The sequence below is a fragment of the Poeciliopsis prolifica genome, unplaced genomic scaffold (genome assembly GCF_027474105.1).
Source record: "Poeciliopsis prolifica strain line A6 unplaced genomic scaffold, Auburn_PproV2 SCAFFOLD003, whole genome shotgun sequence".
NCBI lineage: Eukaryota > Metazoa > Chordata > Actinopteri > Cyprinodontiformes > Poeciliidae > Poeciliopsis > Poeciliopsis prolifica.
In genome coordinates, this window is record NW_026562378.1 from 10943710 (window position 1) to 10963735 (window position 20026).

The 20026-nt window shown below is 41.0% G+C and overlaps 3 protein-coding genes across 8 annotated transcripts in view; 2 read left to right on the forward strand and 1 right to left on the reverse strand.

The window, feature by feature from the left end:
• Window positions 1-440: 440 nt before the first annotated feature.
• On the forward strand, window positions 441-4524 carry smug1 (single-strand-selective monofunctional uracil-DNA glycosylase 1). Its single transcript, XM_055027623.1, has 2 exons — window positions 441-828; window positions 2700-4524. Exons 1-2 carry the CDS (start codon window positions 541-543, stop codon window positions 3231-3233), a joined length of 822 nt encoding a protein of 273 aa, XP_054883598.1. The 5' UTR covers window positions 441-540; the 3' UTR covers window positions 3234-4524.
• Window positions 4525-5146: 622 nt separating this feature from the next.
• calcoco1b (calcium binding and coiled-coil domain 1b) lies at window positions 5147-16163 on the forward strand. Of its 2 annotated transcripts, none has more exons than XM_055027630.1 (14): window positions 5147-5398; window positions 5920-6069; window positions 6167-6269; window positions 7396-7601; window positions 7671-7883; window positions 8853-9001; window positions 9076-9145; window positions 9962-10216; window positions 10309-10422; window positions 10651-10746; window positions 11555-11642; window positions 11725-11879; window positions 12713-12795; window positions 14526-16163. In XM_055027630.1, exons 2-14 carry the CDS (start codon window positions 5938-5940, stop codon window positions 14551-14553), a joined length of 1692 nt encoding a protein of 563 aa, XP_054883605.1. In that variant the 5' UTR covers window positions 5147-5398; window positions 5920-5937; the 3' UTR covers window positions 14554-16163. The 2 variants fall into 2 exon arrangements, with proteins under 2 accessions (XP_054883605.1, XP_054883606.1); XM_055027631.1 differs by having other exon boundaries at window positions 5923-6069.
• Window positions 16164-16260: 97 nt separating this feature from the next.
• The window catches only part of LOC129358513 (retinoic acid receptor gamma-A-like), a 46967-nt gene continuing 43201 nt past the window's right edge, over window positions 16261-20026 (reverse strand). For all 5 annotated transcript variants that reach the window (XM_055027632.1, XM_055027634.1, XM_055027633.1 and 2 more), the window contains one exon: window positions 16261-19225. In XM_055027632.1, coding sequence (XP_054883607.1) covers window positions 18915-19225 — 311 coding nt within the window. In that variant the 3' untranslated portion in view covers window positions 16261-18914. The remainder of the gene's footprint in view (window positions 19226-20026) is intronic.

Consider the following 20026-nt stretch of genomic DNA (forward strand, 5'->3'; position numbering starts at 1 on the left):
ATTCCTGGATAAATAAGAAGGCGCATGGGAAATAGAAAATGCTGTATTTTGTTTTTGTATTCTCGGGGTGATTCACTGTTGGTATGACATCGTAACGTTCACCTGTCAAACTCCAGTGTTTGAGGCCAGATATTAGATTTTTCTGATCCAACACACCTCAATCAAATGGCTGAATCACCTCCACAGCCTGCAGCCTGGTTCTAATGACCTCATTATTTTTATTTAAATGTATTTAAGCAGAAACGTGTTCAAGTTAGAGGAGAGTCTCTAATTGTCGGCGGGTTTTTCTGTACTGAAATACTTTTACATGCTGCCAACCCAGGGCTGCCTGCAAAAGAACAAAAGCAGTAAAGTTGGTGGGCTGAGAAAGACGACTGTAATTACACAAATAATCCTGAAGATGGCAGCAACACATTCTGTGTAAAACGCAGCATCAGAGGAAGAAACTGCTGCGACTCTTTGTGTTCTGCTTTTACGCTGTGATCCATGAAAACAACTTAATGCGCCTTTTTAGTTGGACAATCAGCGACTTACTCAAATATGTCGGACGGCGGCACGTCTGGGAATGAACCGGGGCTCCCAGATTCACAGAACCGGGCCTCTGAGCCCGGAGACGGGACCCCGTCCTCCAGGTTCCTGCGGGCGGAGCAGGAGCTGAACGCCCTCCTCCGGGGGCTCACCTTCGGGGAGCCCGTCCGCTACATCTACAACCCGCTGGAGTACGCCTGGGACACCCACTGCTGCTACGTGGAGAAGTACTGCCAGCCCGGGAAGACGGTCCTGTTTCTGGGGATGAATCCCGGACCTTTCGGCATGGCGCAGACCGGGGTGGGCATTTAACCTTCTCTGCGAAACTGTTGCACCAAACTTCAAAGTGTTTTATTGGAGTTATATATATAAATATATATATATATATATATATATATATATATATATATATATATATATATATATATATATATATATAGAATTTCACAAATTCAAAAGTGTGGTGTGCATTTGTGTTCACCTCCCAAAAACTTTGATCCCCAAAATAAAATACAATTTAAGCAATTCACTTCAGAAGCTTACTAATCAGTGAATAGGCTTTTTGGGTGCATAATGCGCTGTTCACATCTGAAAATTTGAAGAGTATGGTACAGTTGCTAGGTGAGAGGCCAGCTAAGGAGCAGTGGCGGAGCTAGACTTTTTTTCAAGGGGTGGCCAAAGGGTGAGCAAAAGGGGGGGTCAGAGGGGTCCATGTACAAATGGACCGTTCCATGGAACGAAAGGAAAAAATATTTGTTTCCTTTTGATCAAAATTAATTAATATAACTAGTCAGGTTATAATTCAAAGCTTTCATATGACATAGCCTACTTACATTTCAGTCATCATAAAACTTAATGGTTTTTCACATATTCTTAAAACACACATTTCAAGCAAGAGCTGGGAGATATAAAACATTAGAGGGCAGCATGTCACTAAAACATGTGTTAAAATAATCTGTCTAAAACACGATCTATCAGCACTAGCATGGTACACAACCATTTTTTTCTTTTTAGAAATGTATGACAAGTGTCGCCTCTCATTAGGAAGGTAACAGCGGTTACTGCTGAGCGGTAAAATGTAAATACCTGCAAAACTCCTTGACGGTGTAACTCTAGAGCCTTTGATGTGTTTTGGATCAAGCAGGACCCACATGTCAGTTTAACCAATGAACAGCGTCGGGCATCGGGCTGCCTTCAGGGACAGTCGGAAATTACAGTTTTCCTGGCAAATCTTTGCCGATCTCATAAGTATTATATTTTAAAATAACCATTTCCAGAGGGGTGGCAGTAGGGGTGGCCAGGGCCACCCCTACTGCCACCCCTCTGGCTCCGCCACTGCTAAGGAGCCTAAATCAGAGAAACAGGCCCACGAAAACTGGAAGAGCTGCAGAGACCCACAGCTTGTCTGGCAGGGCTTGTTGACAGAACGACTAATATTTTCTCACCAATCTGGTCTTTATAGAAGAGAATTGGCAAGTGCCATATTTGGAAAAAAGCCAAAAGCCCTGTTTTGTCACATGCAATATAAAATAACAGCAAACACATGGAACACATGCGGACGGTGTTGGGGTCAGATTAGACCAAAGTGGAAGTTTTTGTCTTGCATGCAAAGTCTGTGTCTGGAGGAAAAAATAACTGTAATTTCAACTATTTGTTGAAATTGCCACTTTGTTGTGACAGTATGAGACAGGTAATTTGCCACAAACAACCAGTTAGAGCCAGTTGGAAGGCGTTAGCGCTGTCCATCACAGTCTCCTATGGTGCTGCTCATCCTACCTCCCGTTCTCCCCATTTGCTATGCTGCAGCTAGCATAGCCTGTTGTGAATGCTCAGCCTAGTTAGCATGGCCACCGATGAAGGCACAAAGGGTTTTTCTGTAATGGTAAGCCATCAACACATTTAGCGAAGGTTGATTGCCAGCGCTAAGGCCCTCCCCCTGATTCTGATTGGTTGTTTTTGGTTGGAGCGGTACATTTTTTCAGATGGAAATAGCAATGCAGGGAGAATGTGGAGGAGATTGATCTTATCACAGATAATGTCTCGTAATACTCTGTCAAAACATCGTGACAGTTTAACAAATATGTGAAAAAATGTTTGTTTTTGTTTTAAATAAAAGTTACATGCTGCACCGTTAAGGTTCAGTGTGAGTGACGTGTTTCTGTCTGACTCAGGTCCCGTTCGGTGAGGTGAAGTCAGTCGTTGATTGGCTGAAGATCTCGGGTGAGGTCGGTCGCCCTGCTGAGGAGCATCCAAAGAGACGGATCCTGGGCCTCGGCTGCACGCAGAGCGAAGTGAGCGGCGCTCGCTTTTGGGGCTTCTTCAGAAAGCTGTGCGGCGAGCCCGAGCAGTTCTTCCGCCACTGCTTCGTTCACAACCTGTGCCCGCTGATCTTCATGAGCGCCAGCGGGAAGAACTTGACGCCGCCGGAGCTGCCTGCAACGGAGCGAGAGAAACTGCTGTCCCTGTGTGACGCGGCGCTCTGCAAAGTGGTCAAGTTGCTGGGCGTCTCCATGGTGATCGGCGTGGGGAAGGTTGCGGAGCAACGGGCGCGGCGGGCGCTGTCTGCCGAGGGCGTAGTGAATGTGCGAGTCGAGGGCGTCATGCACCCGTCGCCCAGGAACCCGCTGGCCAACAAGGGCTGGGAGGAGGTGGCTAGAGCCAAGCTGGCGGACCTGGGTGTCCTTCCTCTGCTGAGTAGCAGCTAACGAGCTGCAGGTCCGATCTGATGGTTCATCAGGAGGTGAAGAGCTGCTCCATATTCAGCTTGTTATACCGTCTCTGACCTTCCTCTTTGACCTTCGTGTGGAGAAATCTTAACGCGCGTCTACAGAGCGAGCATGTCTGCATGAAGTGCATTAAATATTCATCCTCAGAACTACAAAACATCACTATTTCTGTTTCTTCGTGCCCACATCTGAGAAGGGAGTTTGGTCTCGTTATGCTGAACTTTATGCAGGACTCATGCAGCCTGGAAGGGTATGGCATTTTATTTCTGAATGTGGGTAAATTGGTATGAAAATAAGAGTAAACAAAAGCATCGGTATTTCCAGACTTGGTTTATAACCCCAGGGTCTAAAAGTGTCAGCCTGCCTTCCTTCCTTGTCTTGCTACCTTTCTGGTGCAGCTACTTCTTTCCTTTTTTGTGTCCTTCCTATCTTCCTTACATCATTCTACCTTTGTCTCATACTTCGGCTTCTTTGATTGTGTCTTTCATTTGTTCCTACATTTGTTCTTTCGTTATCCCTGCTGTCCTCATTTTCTTTCCTTTCTTCCTCTCATTCCTTGCATCCTTCCTTTCTTTCTTTTGCTCTTTGTGCCCCGTCTTCCTTCCTTCCATGTTTATGACTTTGCTGCTTTGTGTTTTGTAGAAATTTGAGTCGCTCCATTATGCGTAGGGACACAAGCTCTCCATCTGAAGTTTGCCAGTGAACATCTGAATGATTGAGAGTGCATTAAATATTAATTCTCAAAACAGAACCTGTTCTGGTCAGATGAGACCAAAATCCAGTTCTCTGTGACGGAGCCCAAACGTACTGCCGGGGCACAATTCAGCGGGGAATCAAACCTTTATTTCTTCCATATACCTGAAGTTCAGGACACTCTGTTCCCCTTTTATGTGGTAATAAAAATGACAACAAATGAGTAGAAATAAATCATCAATTAGGCTTTAGTTTCAACCAGGTGGTTTATCAACAGATTAAAATGTTATCCACAATGAGTCACTAAATGACTCAGTTAGCACTCCTGACAAACTACTAAAATGGCACCGAAATGTGACGCTGGTGACATCTAATATCTACATATACTGCATTATATGCTGTTGAGAGAAATGTTGCACATGTGAGACGCAATTCTTTTATATTTTCTGTTTATCTTTTTTGTTATATTTAGTTTGTTTTTATCACGTATTGGTTGTTTTCCTCAGGTCTGTTTCAGGGTTCTGTGTCTTTCAGGGTTTTTGCTACTAAAATAAAAACACTCTTGTCTACAAATTAATGCTAAATCCTTTCTTAATATTTTGTTTGCTGAAAAATAGAAAAATCAATGTAAAAAAATTCTATTCTGACCTGTGATTCAGCATGTTCTTTTTACACTTAGTATACACATTTTCGCAGAATGTAAAACAAGCGCCACCCTAGTTTGAAAATATTTCTAACAGGAAGGCTGAAAAGTGGTTTATTTTGTCTTTTTGAAGAACTGCCCTGCCTTGAAGCTTGTTGAAGATTAAATTTGTTTCATCATCAAAAATGAAACATTTATTGCCAATTTGAAGTCCATGCATAAATGGTAGGAGTCTAAAATATGTTTTATTTGCTTGCCTTCTTTGTCTCTAATTTTGGTCATATCTTGGAGCGCCGCTGCACTGCCATCTAGCGTCCAACGTGGAAACAACATGTCATCAAAGTCACAGGATATAAATATACTAAGCAGCCTACAGCTTGCCCTGAACATGAAACTTAAAAATAATTACTTTGCTTAAACAGCAAACATTTTCTATATATACATATATAAAAAAATAAGGTTCACATGACTTTATCTATTTTTGTCCCTTGTTGTTGGTATCATTTACATGGTGTGACAGTAACCTCTGATTATTGCAACACGTCCAAACTACAAGTAGCACATGCTCAGAATATGTTTTCTTTTCTGGGAGTTGAAGTCTTCAGAGCGACTTTGCCCCCTTACCAGTGATGCACTCACTACATCTCCCACAATCCCTTCTGTGTCTGAGATGTTTATCTGGACTCCACATGGTCCAGGGGATGTTGTGAAACTCCTGCACCTGACAGAATTGCTCATCACTTTCTCCAGACTGATCAGATCTCTCACGAGGAGCTGAAGGCAGGCGCACATTTCTCAAGAGATTAAGGTCTGATTCATTGTTCATTATCAACATTTTTTAAATAAACATTTAAGTTTTTAAAATGTGTAGATCTAAACTAAGCAAGTGTGACATAATTTTAATTGTTTTGAATTGAAATTGCCATTTATTTCCTCTGAAACTTTGCTCAAACAAATTTAATAGCGTTTTTTTTTTTCAGTGTTAGAAAGATTAGATTACTTTTAATTATGATTAAGTAAAATACTTTTAAGATAACCCATTCCAAAATTTCCATTATTCCTATTATTTTCTCTTGGAGTATTTAATATGACTTGCAGGTTTTGCTTTAACTAAACTCTAACAGGCCGTGTGTGTGTGTGTGCGTGGGCGCGTGTGTGTGTGTGTGTGTGCGTGTGTGTGTGTGTGTGTGTGTGTGTGTGAGCTCCTTGCTTGCTATGAGCACAAAGTTGCATTCCTGAGCTCAGCTATTACCTTTCATCAGCTGTTCTCATCCAGAGGGAAACTGGAGCTCATCAAACCAGACCCATGTGTGTTTTCTTCCTCAACAGCAGAGCTTCCTGTCACTGATGGATAAACAGCCGGCGGTGGTGTTTCGAAATGTGGGGCAGTTGTACTTCCCCCAAACCAGGGTGGAGTGCCATTACAGTCTGACATCAGAGCATGGGTGGAGCAGCGGTGACTGGATAGGGATTTTTCAGGTATAATAACCCACGTTAGCATACATTTTTAACCCTTGAATGAATGAGGCAAAGAATCTGCTGTTTTATGGGTTGTGATGTGTCTCCTGTGTGGTAGATGGGCTGGTCTTCAGTCAAACAGTATTACACCTACACTTGGGCTCTGGTTCCTGAGGGCTACACGGAGGGAACCAGCGTCGACCACTGTGCCGTTTTCCAGGGTACCAATTAAATTTACGAATTACTTACAGCACGTCTCACCACGCTCAGCAACAATATAATCAGACTCTAAATCTGTATCCATGACTCATTAGTTATGGATACTGACTCACCAGAGTCATGGATACAGTGCTGCATTCATAAAGCACTTTAAAAACAACACAGTTGACCAAAGTGCAATAAAAACAACTCAAATATAACAACAATGACTGTAAAAATGAACACTTCAATTTGAGCTTAAAATGAGCTTTAAGAGAAGATTCAGTCATATCAACAACAGATTTAGACTCACCTTTGACAGATTTTTATTGATAGTCCTTTCACTTTGTTTTGTTATCATTTTAAAGACACCTGCCTCCAACAAAAATGATCAATAATGTGCCTATATCTAGGGTTTAATTGCAACTCTTTACAAAAAAAAAAGAGTAGTTTCTCAATATTCATGTCTCTCTATCATAATTGATACATTAAGCTTCAACATCATTTTGCGTTTTCATAGAGAATAATATATTTTCAAAGATATTTACTATGGTTACCGCAAGTTTTTAACTTCGTAAAAGACGCACATCCTTTAGAAATTATGCATTTGGCGTTGCAGGGTTTAGATATCCAGATTCCTGCCACTGTAACCCATCTAAAATAAAAAAACTGCTTCTGTACTTAATATTATATTTATTTTATGAGCCAATGCGAGTACAGTGAAGCATTGAAAATGCCTTCTCTTATAGCACCAAAAAAATGAATCAGGCAATATTGTTAGTTTTTTTGAAGCTTTGCACATTTTGATGCATTAAGCTTTTGTGGTCATGTTAGTATCATAAACTGCAGGGTGAATTTTGTGTGCATAAGAAACCACAAGGAATATTGAAATGATGCTTTGCATTTTAACAGAAATATGTAAACCATTTTAGATAAGTAGAACAAGTTTTCAAATACGTAGTTGTCTCAGGAATCCTCGCTGTTACAGGTTTTAAATGCTTTCCCATGGTTTTCAATACAAAAACCCAAAGAACTGAGATCAACTAAGAATATCCTGCTCAAGAGCTTTTTATCTATTAACTTGTTAATGTTCAGGTTGACCATATTTGAAACTATAAGTCTGAGTAAAGCTTGATATTTCTTCTGCAGCGTCGTACTTGCCTCGCCCCAGTGCTGTGGAGTACCAGTTTGTTTATGTGGATAAGGTGGGGAAGGTTTGTGCCCGCAGTCGTCCGTTCACGTTCTGCGCCCCGAAGCCGCTGGAGGAGCTGGAGACGCTGAAGGAAGAACGGGATGAGGAAGATGGAGAGGAAGAGGAGCTGATGCTGGTCATCCCCAGAGCGCAGCTGCTGCAGGTGAGGGAGGGGAAAGCCTAACATTCACTGTGACGATAACTCTTCCATGTTTACCTTTACCGTCACCAGAGTCGGCTCGAGCAGAGCCTCGACAATCAGGCGGCCTTGCAGCGAGCTCTGGATGAAGCCAAGAAGGAGGTGGAAACTGAAAAAGAAGCCGGCAAAAGAGCGAGGCTGGAGTGGGAGACGGAGAGGCAGACAATGAAGGAGGAGATCACTGAGCTCAGAGACAACCTGAGGCAGAGCTGTGAGATGCTGAAAAGGCTGGAAGAAAAACACACGGTAAGACGGGCTTGGACACCGGATCACATTCGTTTTGATCCACAAACTGAAACACACTGAACAGAAATCCCACAGCAATGAACACAGAGGTGTCCCCCAACACCATTTACATTTCCACATTGTGTCACATTACAACCACAAACCCAAATGTATTTCATTGACATTAAATGTGACGGGTCAAAACAAAGTTGTTCATAATTGTGAAGTGGAAGAAAATGCTCAATATATTAGCAAATATTTTAAAAAGTGTGGAGGACAGCAGGAACAGAAACTGTAGACAGAAAAGACTTCAATAAACTAATGATGTCTCTGGAGGAGCTGCAGAGAGCAGCTCAGCTCATTCTACAAGGACTGTCAGTCTGCTGGCTTTTATGGATGACCAACAAAATACAAACAAATATTTTTATTTCTCCACAAACTGGCAAGAAACAAAATAACCAAGTGGAAGAATTTGCTTTGTTTAAATCAGACTAAGATTGATTTTTTTGTTAGTTTTTGTTTTTTACTCTACATGCAAAATGCTTTGTGAAGTTGAAAACTAATATTTTGCATCATCTTGAACATAGCATCACACAAAACGTGGCCATGGCAGCGTCTAGCTGAGGAAATGATTCTTTTAAAAGAGACGCAGCGGTTTAAAAACCAAGCTGGAAGCTAAAACAAAAGTTTAAATCTGTGGTGAAACTTAAATTGAATTTCCGATCTGTTCTGACTAATATTAAGCGCAGAAAAAAGTTTCAGTCTTTTCAGGTCCAAATTTAGTATCTATGTTGCTCCTAAGATTTACTTTCGAGTCTAAAAAAATAACTTCTTCTTGTAAAGGAAATTTGGAAACCGTGCTTCAGTTTCCTCCCACTCCTCAGTGTTTGGAAAACTCTTTTCATCCGAAGCTTGCAGCTGTAATGTGACAACAGGTTTCCGAGTGATATTTTCTAAAACACTGTAATCAATCATGTCTTATGCTGGAAGGATGTGAAGTACAGTCAGGAAATCCAGAGGTCTGAACTGAGAAAACTTGTAGCTGAGAAGGGCGAGAACCAGCAGCAAGTCCAAGACCTGAGGGACGAGGTGAAGGTTCTGGCTGACAGAGAAGAGCAAGCAAACATGGAGCTGCAAAGGTAAGAGTCTGAAATATTTATGTGACTTCATCTTAGTAACTGCATCTAAAGCTAACTTTGCTTGGTTTTCACAGGTTGAAGGAGAGAGTGAAGAAAATGTCCTCCCAGATGAAACATGATGAGGAAAAAAGGAAATCCCTGCAGGTATGAAACTCTGATGGCAGCTTAGTCACAAAGTTACGTTTTACTTTTACTTCACTAATTTCATTGTGAAGAATCGCGACTCTTACTTGAGTAAAACCTCTGGACACACTGTGAGAAACACTGAATGAAGAAAAAACTTGCTTTAACAAACAAAAAAAAAAAAATCACCAGATACAAACTAATTAATTTGGAAAATGTTCATTTGCTTGATTTTGTTATTTAGTAATGATGATATTTCTATAAATGATTTTCACTTTGGTCTTTAAAATACCAAAATTTTCACATAACTTTATATTTTAACCTGATGTTTTGATCAGTTACTCGGTACTTAATTCTTTTTTACTCTTGAGTCATTTCTTGGATGACTGTTTTTTACGGTTACTCGAATAAAAAATTGTTGAAGCTACTCCTACTTATGCACAGTTTTTGGGTGCTCCACCCGCCCTCTGCACCTCTGACACCTCTGTGTCAGGTTCTGTGTTTTTCTGTGTTTAATTCTGAGTTTCTGTGTCCTGAGTTCTCCTCGTTGTCCTGTCTTCCCCTTGATTGTTCCCAGGTGTGTCTTGTTCTCCTGATTACCCTCAGTGTATTTAGTCTGCCGTTGTGTGTTTAGCCGCCTGTATGACCAGTTGCTACCGGCGTTGAGCCCTGGCTTCCGCTCAGCCGTGCTGCCTGGCCGCGGACTCTGTTGACTGTGTTTTTGTGGATTATTTTCATTAAATTACTCACCATTCACCTACCTGGGTCTCCAGCGTCTGCCTCACCACCTCCACCACCACCATTTTGTGACACTCTGAGTCTTCATCTCTGCCCCAGGTGGAAGTGGAGGCCTCGGCTGCAGAGCTGCGCAGCCTGCAGGAGCAGCTGGAAGCCAGCGACCATGCAGCCGAAGGCCTGCACAACGAGCTGCGAGACCTGACCGCCCAACGCAACCGCACTCACGCTGAGCTGCACCAAGTCCGCCTCCAGGTGGCGCAGTTCACCCTGCAGCTGTCAGACCAGGACCTGGCCCTCAGGGAGGAGCGGGCCACCTGGGCCCTGGAGAGAGAGGCTTACAGGCACGCAGCAGAGGTGAAGATCCAGCAGGACCTGCTGCAGGGCATGCGTGAGACATATGTGGAGCCAAACTTATTCTCAATCCTATTTTTATCTTTTTTGTGCAGATTGATAAGAAGAAAGTCCAGGATCTGAGCTGTGAGCTTCAGAGGAAGGAGGAGTGGCTCCAGGAGGAGAGGTCTGAACGAGACAACCTGGAGGCAGAGCTCGGGAGAGAAAAAGTGAGCAACCAAAACACAACAAAAGTAAAAGCATCGACACACCATCAGCTCAAAACATGATGGGCGTTGCTCGGTTGCTCAGAGTGTGTTTCGGAGAAGCGTGCCAGAGTTCGGCGCAGTTCTTTTCTCACACGCACGCTGGCAACCAGAGCGAACAGTTCCCAACATGTGATCGGCGGGACACATGTCAGATGTCACAGGTTGTGAGGTTGCTGTTCCCCCCTGCAGGCGCTGCTGAGCGACGCCAAGCGAGAGCTGCAGGAGCTGAAAGCCGCTCTGAGGAAGGTCCAGAAAGGGAGAGAGCAGGAGCTGCTGCACAAGCAGGCAAGGCTTCAACGCCACAAGCAACTCTGGGTTCCTTATGAAACTTCTTTCATTGTCATCGTTTTGCTTGAAGGCATTATTCTAAAAGTCATAGAGAAACATGATTCCCCAGCTTCATCTCCAGATGAAGTGCATCTTCTGCTGATCTGATGCCCAGCTTGTAGACTGTGTAGCTAAATGTGTCACTTTTAGTAAATAAAATCATTTTTAGTTTAGTAAATAAATACATCTTTTTTGAAACTAAAATGTTACCAATTTGTGTTTTCAAGTCCAGGTGTTCAACTGATTCACAGTGTTAGATTTTCAAAGTAGAAACCTGACAAACATATAATCTCTATTCGCAATGCACAGATAGTCATTTACTATCAAACATGAAATATGATCAGCAAAAGTTTAGCTTCATACAGTTTGGGACGAATGAGCCCGTTTTTAATTTGAAATAAATTTGCTGCACACATGTTCCAGTTGACACTTTGTAAATGCTTTCAACTGAGTTGAATATCTGAGTTAAAATAGTCGTCTAAAACCAAATCTCTCTTCACCTGGGGTTATAAACATGAAATAGAGCTAACCAAGAGTTATCTGCCATTTAATTGAAATGAAATAAAATCTGCATTTATTTCAAACATGCAAAATGTCACAAAAAAAAAAAAATTAAGAATGAAGCAGAATAATTTCAGAGGTTTGCAAAAGGTTCTACATGCTGTTTTTGTTGTGAGTGTGTGTGTTTTTCTCCACTTACTTACAGAGATATTATTCTAATCTTTTTTGTCTCACCCTGATAATCCGTTTGCCTGAAACCTTCCAGGATTTGGTGACGTGCATTCGGCAGCTGGAGATGAAGCTGGGCATCGGGGAAGAAACGAACCCAAACAACACAGAGGTTAAATGTATCTGTGAGTATGGAAAAGGATTTTCATGAACCGGACCGGTGACTTTATTCTAAGGAGGCTTAAAATCAGGAACATTTTGAAACAGCTCCAGGTTCTTCATCTTTGAACGGGGATTTCGCTCCATCAGCTGCTCCCAGATCTGCTTCTTCATCTTTCTGCCCGGAGGAAAGCTCCACCTCTGAGATCCCAGTCGAGACTCTGAGCCGAAGCGAAGGTGACGAGTCGCCCGTTGACTCACAGGTACGTCCGCCTGCCTGCTCAGGCCTAAACCAAACAACCATTAATAGCGCCTGCATTAGGGATCGACCCACTCTGAGTGGGCAAACATTAGATTGTTGTCTCAAGAGATTCCTGCAGCTCTGCTGTGTCATGAGTGTTTGCTCCAGTTTCATTGTTGAACATCCGGGTTCATGTTTGCTGCAGAAACAGGCCGGGGCAAGACGATCTGTCTGCAGGGATGGCGTGAATAAATTAGACGAAAGCAAACTGTGTGTGATAAGAAAAGTCATAAAATAACCAAAAATTACCTTAATAACTAGCCTGTTAATATTCAAATGTAAATCATGTATTTGCATTGTAGATTACAGTTTTAAATTAGTAACCATGCAAGGTAAATGCTACTTTATGTGTTTGGATTATTTTGTTTTTACTGCCAAGGCTGCCTCCCTCTTTGTGTTGTCTTATGCTAAAGCAAATTAACTAAACAAAGTCCAAGCTTCAGGAAAGAACATCATATCGTTGGAATGTCACCATTAATTTTATTATCTGCAGCACTGTTGAAGAGGAGGAGAGAAATAAAAATAGGCTACCTAATAATAAAAGTGTTTCTGTTTTTCCTTCATATGCTGCAGCACAGCTGGCTGCTATGTTAAATTAAAAAGTAGCACGTTAAATTATAACGAGAAATCACTTCAGAATTGATTTCTGTATTTGACATGCAGAAATAATTTCTAGTTTTCAATGTAGCACATAAAAGTCATATTTCCCTGGAAGCCGGTAAATCCGACCCTGGAAATGCTGGTCGGCATCACAGGCTCTGACTCGAGTCTTTTTCTTTTCGTCTGTGAAATCAGGATGAAAGATCTCAGCTCAGCAAACCCCAAACCGGCGAAGCGAAGCAGCTGATCCTGCCTGAACTCGCCGACCCCGTCCTGAGGTGAGGAGAGTCCAGCCACACCGAGCACCGCTCCGAATATCCTCTCTTACACAATCTTTCCTCAGAGGCTGTGTCGCCGAAACACATCAGAGTGGACATGTCCTCCGTGCTCACGAGAACTTTTCATCCCCCTATCGTGATTATACATGTCATGTCTAATCTGCGGCCTTTGGTTTGTTTGAACCACTCCTTTTCAAGAGCAAATGATGCATTCAGCTCGAATGATTAAAAAGAAAAAAACAAACAAGAAATGGCAGCACAAGTTTTGATCAATAACACAGAGTCAAACATATGCACACAGCCCACTTTGCACCTGATCTACCTGCTTTTTGCAGCCATCAGTAATCTGCCACCATATTTATTCCTGGATATTTAACAGGAACCTTTTTCAGCTACATGCCACGTTATAATGTTATTCCTTCATCCAAAACAGACCTGGAGTGTTGCTTTGTTTCTCTTGAGGTGGAGTGTTGGAAAAAGTAGGAATGTCTCTAAACAGACAGAGGCCCAATTTCAGTGCATCAAGTTGCAAAGTCGACATATGCAGCATTTTTATAAAAAACGAAGGTGACATAGTGACTTGATTGTGCTACAAAATAGCACCATCCACCTGAAAAATACCTAACACTGCCTTTTTAACTGGTTCATGACAGTTTTGAAGAGTTAAATTGAGTTCATGAGTCCATGACCTCTCACCAAGTCGAGGTCAGAACCCTCCAGGAGCCTGTGTTGTTCAATCCGTCATCAGTTTTGATGTGTGTTTTGGATCGATGTCCTGTTGGAACACAGGTTTCAATTACGCGACTCCAACTGTCGGATTGAAATTGGATGTAATGTTTATGAACAACCACCAAGCTCAGACCCGAGCCTATCATAACATACGTTACTGTCCCCACTGGCGCCGGCCGAACATCACCACGGACCGAGAGGCCGCAGACATGAAGCTCTGCTTCAACACTCTGAAGCTTGAGTTAAGCTTGCAGCTGCTGGCATGGACGAGGCAAATGCCTTCTGGAGGAAAGTTTTATGGTCAGAGAAGAGAAAGGTTGAGTGATTAGGCCACAAAGACAAGAGTCAGGGTGAGATTTCTAAACGTAGGAATAATGTAGCAGTTGTCAGACATGGTGGTGGCAGCATTATGCTGAGGGTTTGTTTTTCTGTCGGTTATACTGATGCACTTCACAAAGAAGAAGAAATAATGAATGAGGATTACCTATAAACTAAACTTCTCCTAAAATCTTCAACTAGAGGGCTGAAATGTGGACGATGGACCTAAACTGGACTTTTAATGGGTAAAACAGGTTAACTGATCTGATCCCTGATTTCTGATTCTTGGAAATGTGCTGGGCTGTGTTTAAAAGCCAAGTACATGCCTGGAAACCAAGCAGGCATAATGAGCTGCAGCATTTCTAATGAGAAGAGTTGACGCAGCCAGGCTGGAAAAACTGTGCAGTCGATTTTCCTTCCAAGGAACATTTCACCAGTCCGTCATCAGAGACATTAAATACACATTAAAAACAACACAAGCTCTAAATAGCTGTGTTTGTACTCAACTAAATCATCAAAAGCCCTAAATTATTGCGAAGCTGCTGCCCAAGGTGACGGAGGTGCACCACAAATTAAAACAGCAATTGATTTAAAGTCAGCTGCAAACATAAAAAACCTTTGTTTTCTACTACGATGTTGTTTGATTGCATGTTCTGTGAAACTTTCATCTGTTTTCTCTGCAGTGAGCTGGCTGACTCCCCAATGTGGTAACAGAACAAGGAGCAAGCAGCTTTGGCGCCACTAATGTTTATTTGAATCCAAGCTAAACAAAGAGCATTTAGTTAGCTTTTGTTTCTTATATTTGTGAAAATGCACTTTAATTTTTCTTTTTTTTTTGTTCCTGAGTGGTCAATCATGTTATAGGAAATATTTCTCGTGTTAAGTGCGAACCTCGACTCAGGTTACACGGATTTTAGTACTTGTAATTCAATCCTCTGTGTTCCAGCCTTTAACCTTGCCGTAATGTGAATATGTGGCAAATGTGAGAAATACGCCGTTGGCCTGACTTTCATACTCTACGTGTTGTTCTGGTGCTACTTTGGCCCCTGGGTTTTGCATGAGAGCACGACTCCTAAAACCGTGTCAGATGTGTGGGCGTGCGATCGCTGTCAAGTGTGAAACGTTCTGCTTCAGCTCTCCAAGCACCGAGTCAGGCCGGAGGAACATGAATGCCTGTCTGCAGCGCCGCAGCGTCGGGAAACTGCTGTTCAGGGCTCCTAGTGAAACGCTCGCCAGTGTTGTTCGGTTTCTGTGATTTATTGACATGATACTAACAGAAAAAAAAGATCCTGATCATGAAAATGATACACAGACATCTGCATGATGGAGGTCTTCACTTGACTGGAGTTAAAGCTGTTATTATTATTATCATTATCATTATTGCAGGGGAATATTCTCACTTTAAAAAGCCTTTATTTAAGTATAGGTAGTCAGTGTGAAAAAGTGTGGTGGACACAATTCAATTTACTGAGAGAACAAGTTATAACATTGGGCCAGGTTGGCACATTTATTTCTCATTTTATTCTGTTATAGAGCTACTGTGTAAAATCACCTAAAAGCTGTAAAAGCAGTTAACAGTTAATGAGCTTATTGTTAAAAAGTTCATTAGCGATGTTGTTTAAAAACTGCTCTTTTTGAAATACTGTAAAAACAGTTCAGGTCAGTTAGCTTTATTTTACTAAAATACCTCTTTATAAAAAAACTGTAAAAACAATAAACTTAGCTTCATGTTTTGTTTATTGTTTTGTTTTAAACTGTAAAAATAATTATATTAAATTGGCTTTATTTTTTTAAAAACCTTGTTTTTTGAAATACTCCAAAAACAGTTAACTTTAATTTGCTTTTTTTTCCCAAGTAGCTCTTAATAAAACACAGTAAAAACAATTAACTTAGCTTTATTTATTTTTTTATTTTATTTTTGAAAAACAATTAACCTTAACTTTTTTTTTAATGCTCCATTTTCTTTAATTTTTAGGCTGAAGTGGCCTAGTTAAAGCCACTATGGAGGCTCTTAGGAGCCACTTGTGGGTCTGGAGCCGCAGGTTGCTGACCTCTGCTTTAGTCCATTGTCCTGGTTCTTCTGTCTTTCTTCTTTTCAGCTTTTCTAAAGGATTCAGGTCTGGAGACTGAGATGTTATCCTACCCTATGTTTTGAGTTAGTATCCTGCTGAAATAACCCATTTGTTTCTTTTAACTGAACTACTAGAAATCAACAACTAGATACAAGCAGCAATTTTTAACCTATATAAAAATGCCCTCAGATTATTATTTTAACGTGAGATAATGTTACTGCAATAAAAGTGAATAAAATGAAAACAGTTTTCAAGGATCCTTTTCAGTGGTGACCACAAATGTGTCCATGTCTGTAAATGTTTGTTGGGGAAAAAAAAAAAGTTGAGACAACTGGACACCATAATGTCTGAGAACAAAAAAAAATGCTTTTATCAAAATACAGGAAACATCATAAAACATTTAATAGTAAGCATAAAAAAGCAAACATAGTTTCAGCCTCTCGTAGAAATGTAACCAGAGCATTTCAACACAGTTTTTGAACTTGTTTGTAGCTGTGTGCAATAGTCAGAGACATAATTTGGTTTCTCAGATATAAGAAGACACATGATGAACGTCGCTCCCTGAACACGTAGACAACATGCCTGGAATAAAATATGAAAGACATTCATCAGCAACAACAAAATGTTAGAGAGATGAGATTTATCCAGCTTCATCATGTAAAAAAAACCCAAAAAGTAAAATCTTGCCCAACACAAAGTGACTTATCTGTCTTTGGTCTTTCATTGTTACATATTGATGCCTATAATATTGCTGGCTTGAGAGTTTGGCAACAACCTCTGTGGTTAATTTATTGCACCGCCTCAAATTCAAGATAATTAATAACATCAGAAACAAAGCATTTACTTTAAAATGAATAAACTTTGAATGATCTGAAAAGATCGTGAGAAGTGTAATTTCGGCTGGTGCTATGCAGTTACTATGTCACAATGTGTGTGGGTGTGTGTGTGTGTGTGTAGGTGTGTGTGTGTGTGTGTGTGAGAGAGCAACGTTTAGATCCAACAAGAACCAATACACCTTAATAAATGAAAATCCTGACAACCTTAGTTTTGCCTTTCTGATGGCTATTAATCTGATTATAAATATGAAAAACTTCAATACTTTTGGCACTCAACACAAGTTTTTCATTTGATCAGTTTTTATTCTATTATCAAAGAACTGTAATATTTTATTTCACTAAAATATCACCCTGTGCTTCAGGAGGACACCCATTCACTGCTGATGCTGGATGAGCATTTTTTTAACAATCGTTCCAATCAATTAATCTTTGAGACGAGGCTTTTGACTCTTAATAAATTCTTCAGTAATGTTTTCTAACTTGTAACCAGAGCCTCATGGGATATTTCATTCGTCTCTGATGTCGAGCTTTGGAACAATTTGACTCCAAAGTTGAACACTCCAGTCGAAAGTCAGATAATCTGTGGGATTAATTAATACAACGCATTTTTCTCTGTTTTACACATTAAACACTAAAGTAACACATGATAGTTTGTACAACATTATGTGCAGTACTGGTTTACTTAGATGCAAATTGTCAGAAGTACTAATTGATATTTTCTATCTGTGACTTTTAAAATATTTTATAGAAACAACCCAAAACTGTTGACTTTCCCAATTCTGAGTCGATTTAAAGATGACATATTTATCAACAATCAGCCAGCTTTTAAATTTTCTCTAAAGACTTTTGGACATCAAATTAAAAATTAAAGTCCTTCATAATAAAATGTAGCTTTAGAAGGTCATTAACTTAAAACATCCTAAGTCTATGTGGGTCAGTGATGGCTCTCCAGATCAAAACCCACTTTGGACAACTTTGGACCGGCTCTGCATGCATCCAGTGTGTTCGGGGTAAACCGATCATACTCCATATTCAATTTAGAATAAATTTTTTTGAGAGCTTCATCTATTAAATTTATTTTTAAACATGGAATGTGTGTAAATATGGAAAACTACTATATTTGGCATTATTTTCAGATGTTTGTTTCTTTTTATCCCATCTGCGCTTTCGAGCTTGAATTGTTGAAAATGGCAGACACACACACGCACACACACTACCTCCTGAGTATATTTGTTTTAATATTCGTTTAAATATCTTTGCTTGCAATATCACAAGTTCTTTTTTGACTTTATGTGGCTGGGATTTTTAGTTTTGCAGAAACTGTTACACAGAAAAGTGAGACAGAATCAACCTGAGAGTGAAGGACGACCCCTCTGAAGATTTAAAGATTTTAATAAGGGGTCAGAAATATTAATATAGATTTATAAAAAGGATGAGAGATATGTCTTGTGTTTGCATTTTTTTTCCTATTTGGCACCAGAGTTAAAACACCAGTTTTCTTATCGTCCTCTCTCAAATAATTTCATGACTGAAAACTTATTGTGATTTCTCTGAGTTTGAGTCCTGCTCATGACTCCCTTGTCTCTCTTTCACACTTTTAAATGCTTTTGTCCAAAAAAAAGCAGAAATGAAAATGGTTAAAGTTCAAACTTCACATGCATCGAGTCAAATGAGAGTAAAAAAAATATACCAAACAAAAGAAGAGGCAAACAGACGTAAAGGTAACATGCTCAGGAAAAGGACGTACACAGAAAAACAAATAAGTTGCATAATCTCTGAGAAGTAATTCTGAGAAGACATTCGTGGCACATGAACACCATGTAGAGCTCAGCTGCTGCAATCAACCACTTTATACAAAGCATAGCCCTTAAGAGACAGAAGATGAGCTCCTTTTCTTCCTCCCAGCAATCCTTGCTGCTCTGGGTTGAACTCAGGGACATTTTTTTTGCAAAGTCACATCGATATTTTAATGGTGCCCTCATTCATCCACTGAAATGTAGTGCTTTTTCTCTTTGTTTAGTTGCTTCCTATTCTGAATTGAAAACAGTTTTCTTAAAGTCAGTATGTACAGCTGATCACAATGTCATTAACGAGCCTAAACGTGTGAGGTGGTGTTGCTCTGTGCGGCTCAGCGGTCTCTCAGACAGGAAGCGGCCTTCCTTTCTCACTGCGTCTTTCCCGCCACGGCCTTCTTCTGTGCCGCCTCCCCCCAGGGCTCCCCGTCGCTGTCCGCCCCCCACTCCTTCTCCTCGTCCCAGTAGTCGTCCTCCTCCTCCTCCTCTTCCTCCTCGAAGGCCGATTCGTACGTGGACTTCTCCTCCTGCTTGATGGCCTGGATGGCTGGGGGAGGGGCCGAGGCGCTGTCGGTGGAGTCGCTGCTGTCCTCGAAGGCTTCCGGGTTCTCCAGCATCTCCCTAATCAGAGGCGGCATGGGTCCCGGGATCTCCGTCTTCAGGGTGATGGCTCGCTCTGCACCTGCGGGCGGGCAGAGAGGCGCAACGTCAAAACGACATGTTCTCCTTGCAGAGGAAACAAGCGGACCTAAGCCGTGCAGATGCACACAGTGCTTTGCAAATGGACAAACTTTGATTTCATTCAGATTTTTAGACATTTTACACAGAGTAAAACTAAAAGAAGTTGCTCACAAGTGAAATCTGAAAAGTGTGGCATGCATTTGCATTCAAAGCCAAAGAGTTGATGGGGAAGGCAGATGGAGCTGAGCGCAGAGCCCTGCTTAACTTGCATATGTTACAGAAAGACTGCAAATGACTTCTAATTGCTTTTCAGTCCCAACATATAACATATAAAGTGATACAATATAACAAAACCTTATAAAAGTGACCTATTATGTTTCTTGAATAATTTAGGATAGGTCTATAAAGTATACAAAACATCTTATTTACATTTTTTGGAGAAAATTATTAGTTAATGAGATTGTTTGGTCAATTCTGCCTATTTTGAGCTCCTTTCAGAATGAGGTGTCTCAGGGCATCTTGTTACCTTAAATCAAAACAAGCTGCTGCTGGTCACGCCACCAACTCAACGTTTGCACTCGTACATGAAAAATGCCTACAAACAGATGTGCAATCATACAATCGCACATCTTTGAAAAGCAGACGTGGAGCTTCCTGCACAACCAACAAGAATGAAACGAGTGGTTTCAGGATGGTAAGTCAACTACAAAAACTTTGTCTTTTCCAGCAGCCATTGCACAGCAGTAAAACCAGATGACCAAACTCAGCTTGAGTTGCTCGGTGACAGGCTGTGCTTCGCTGG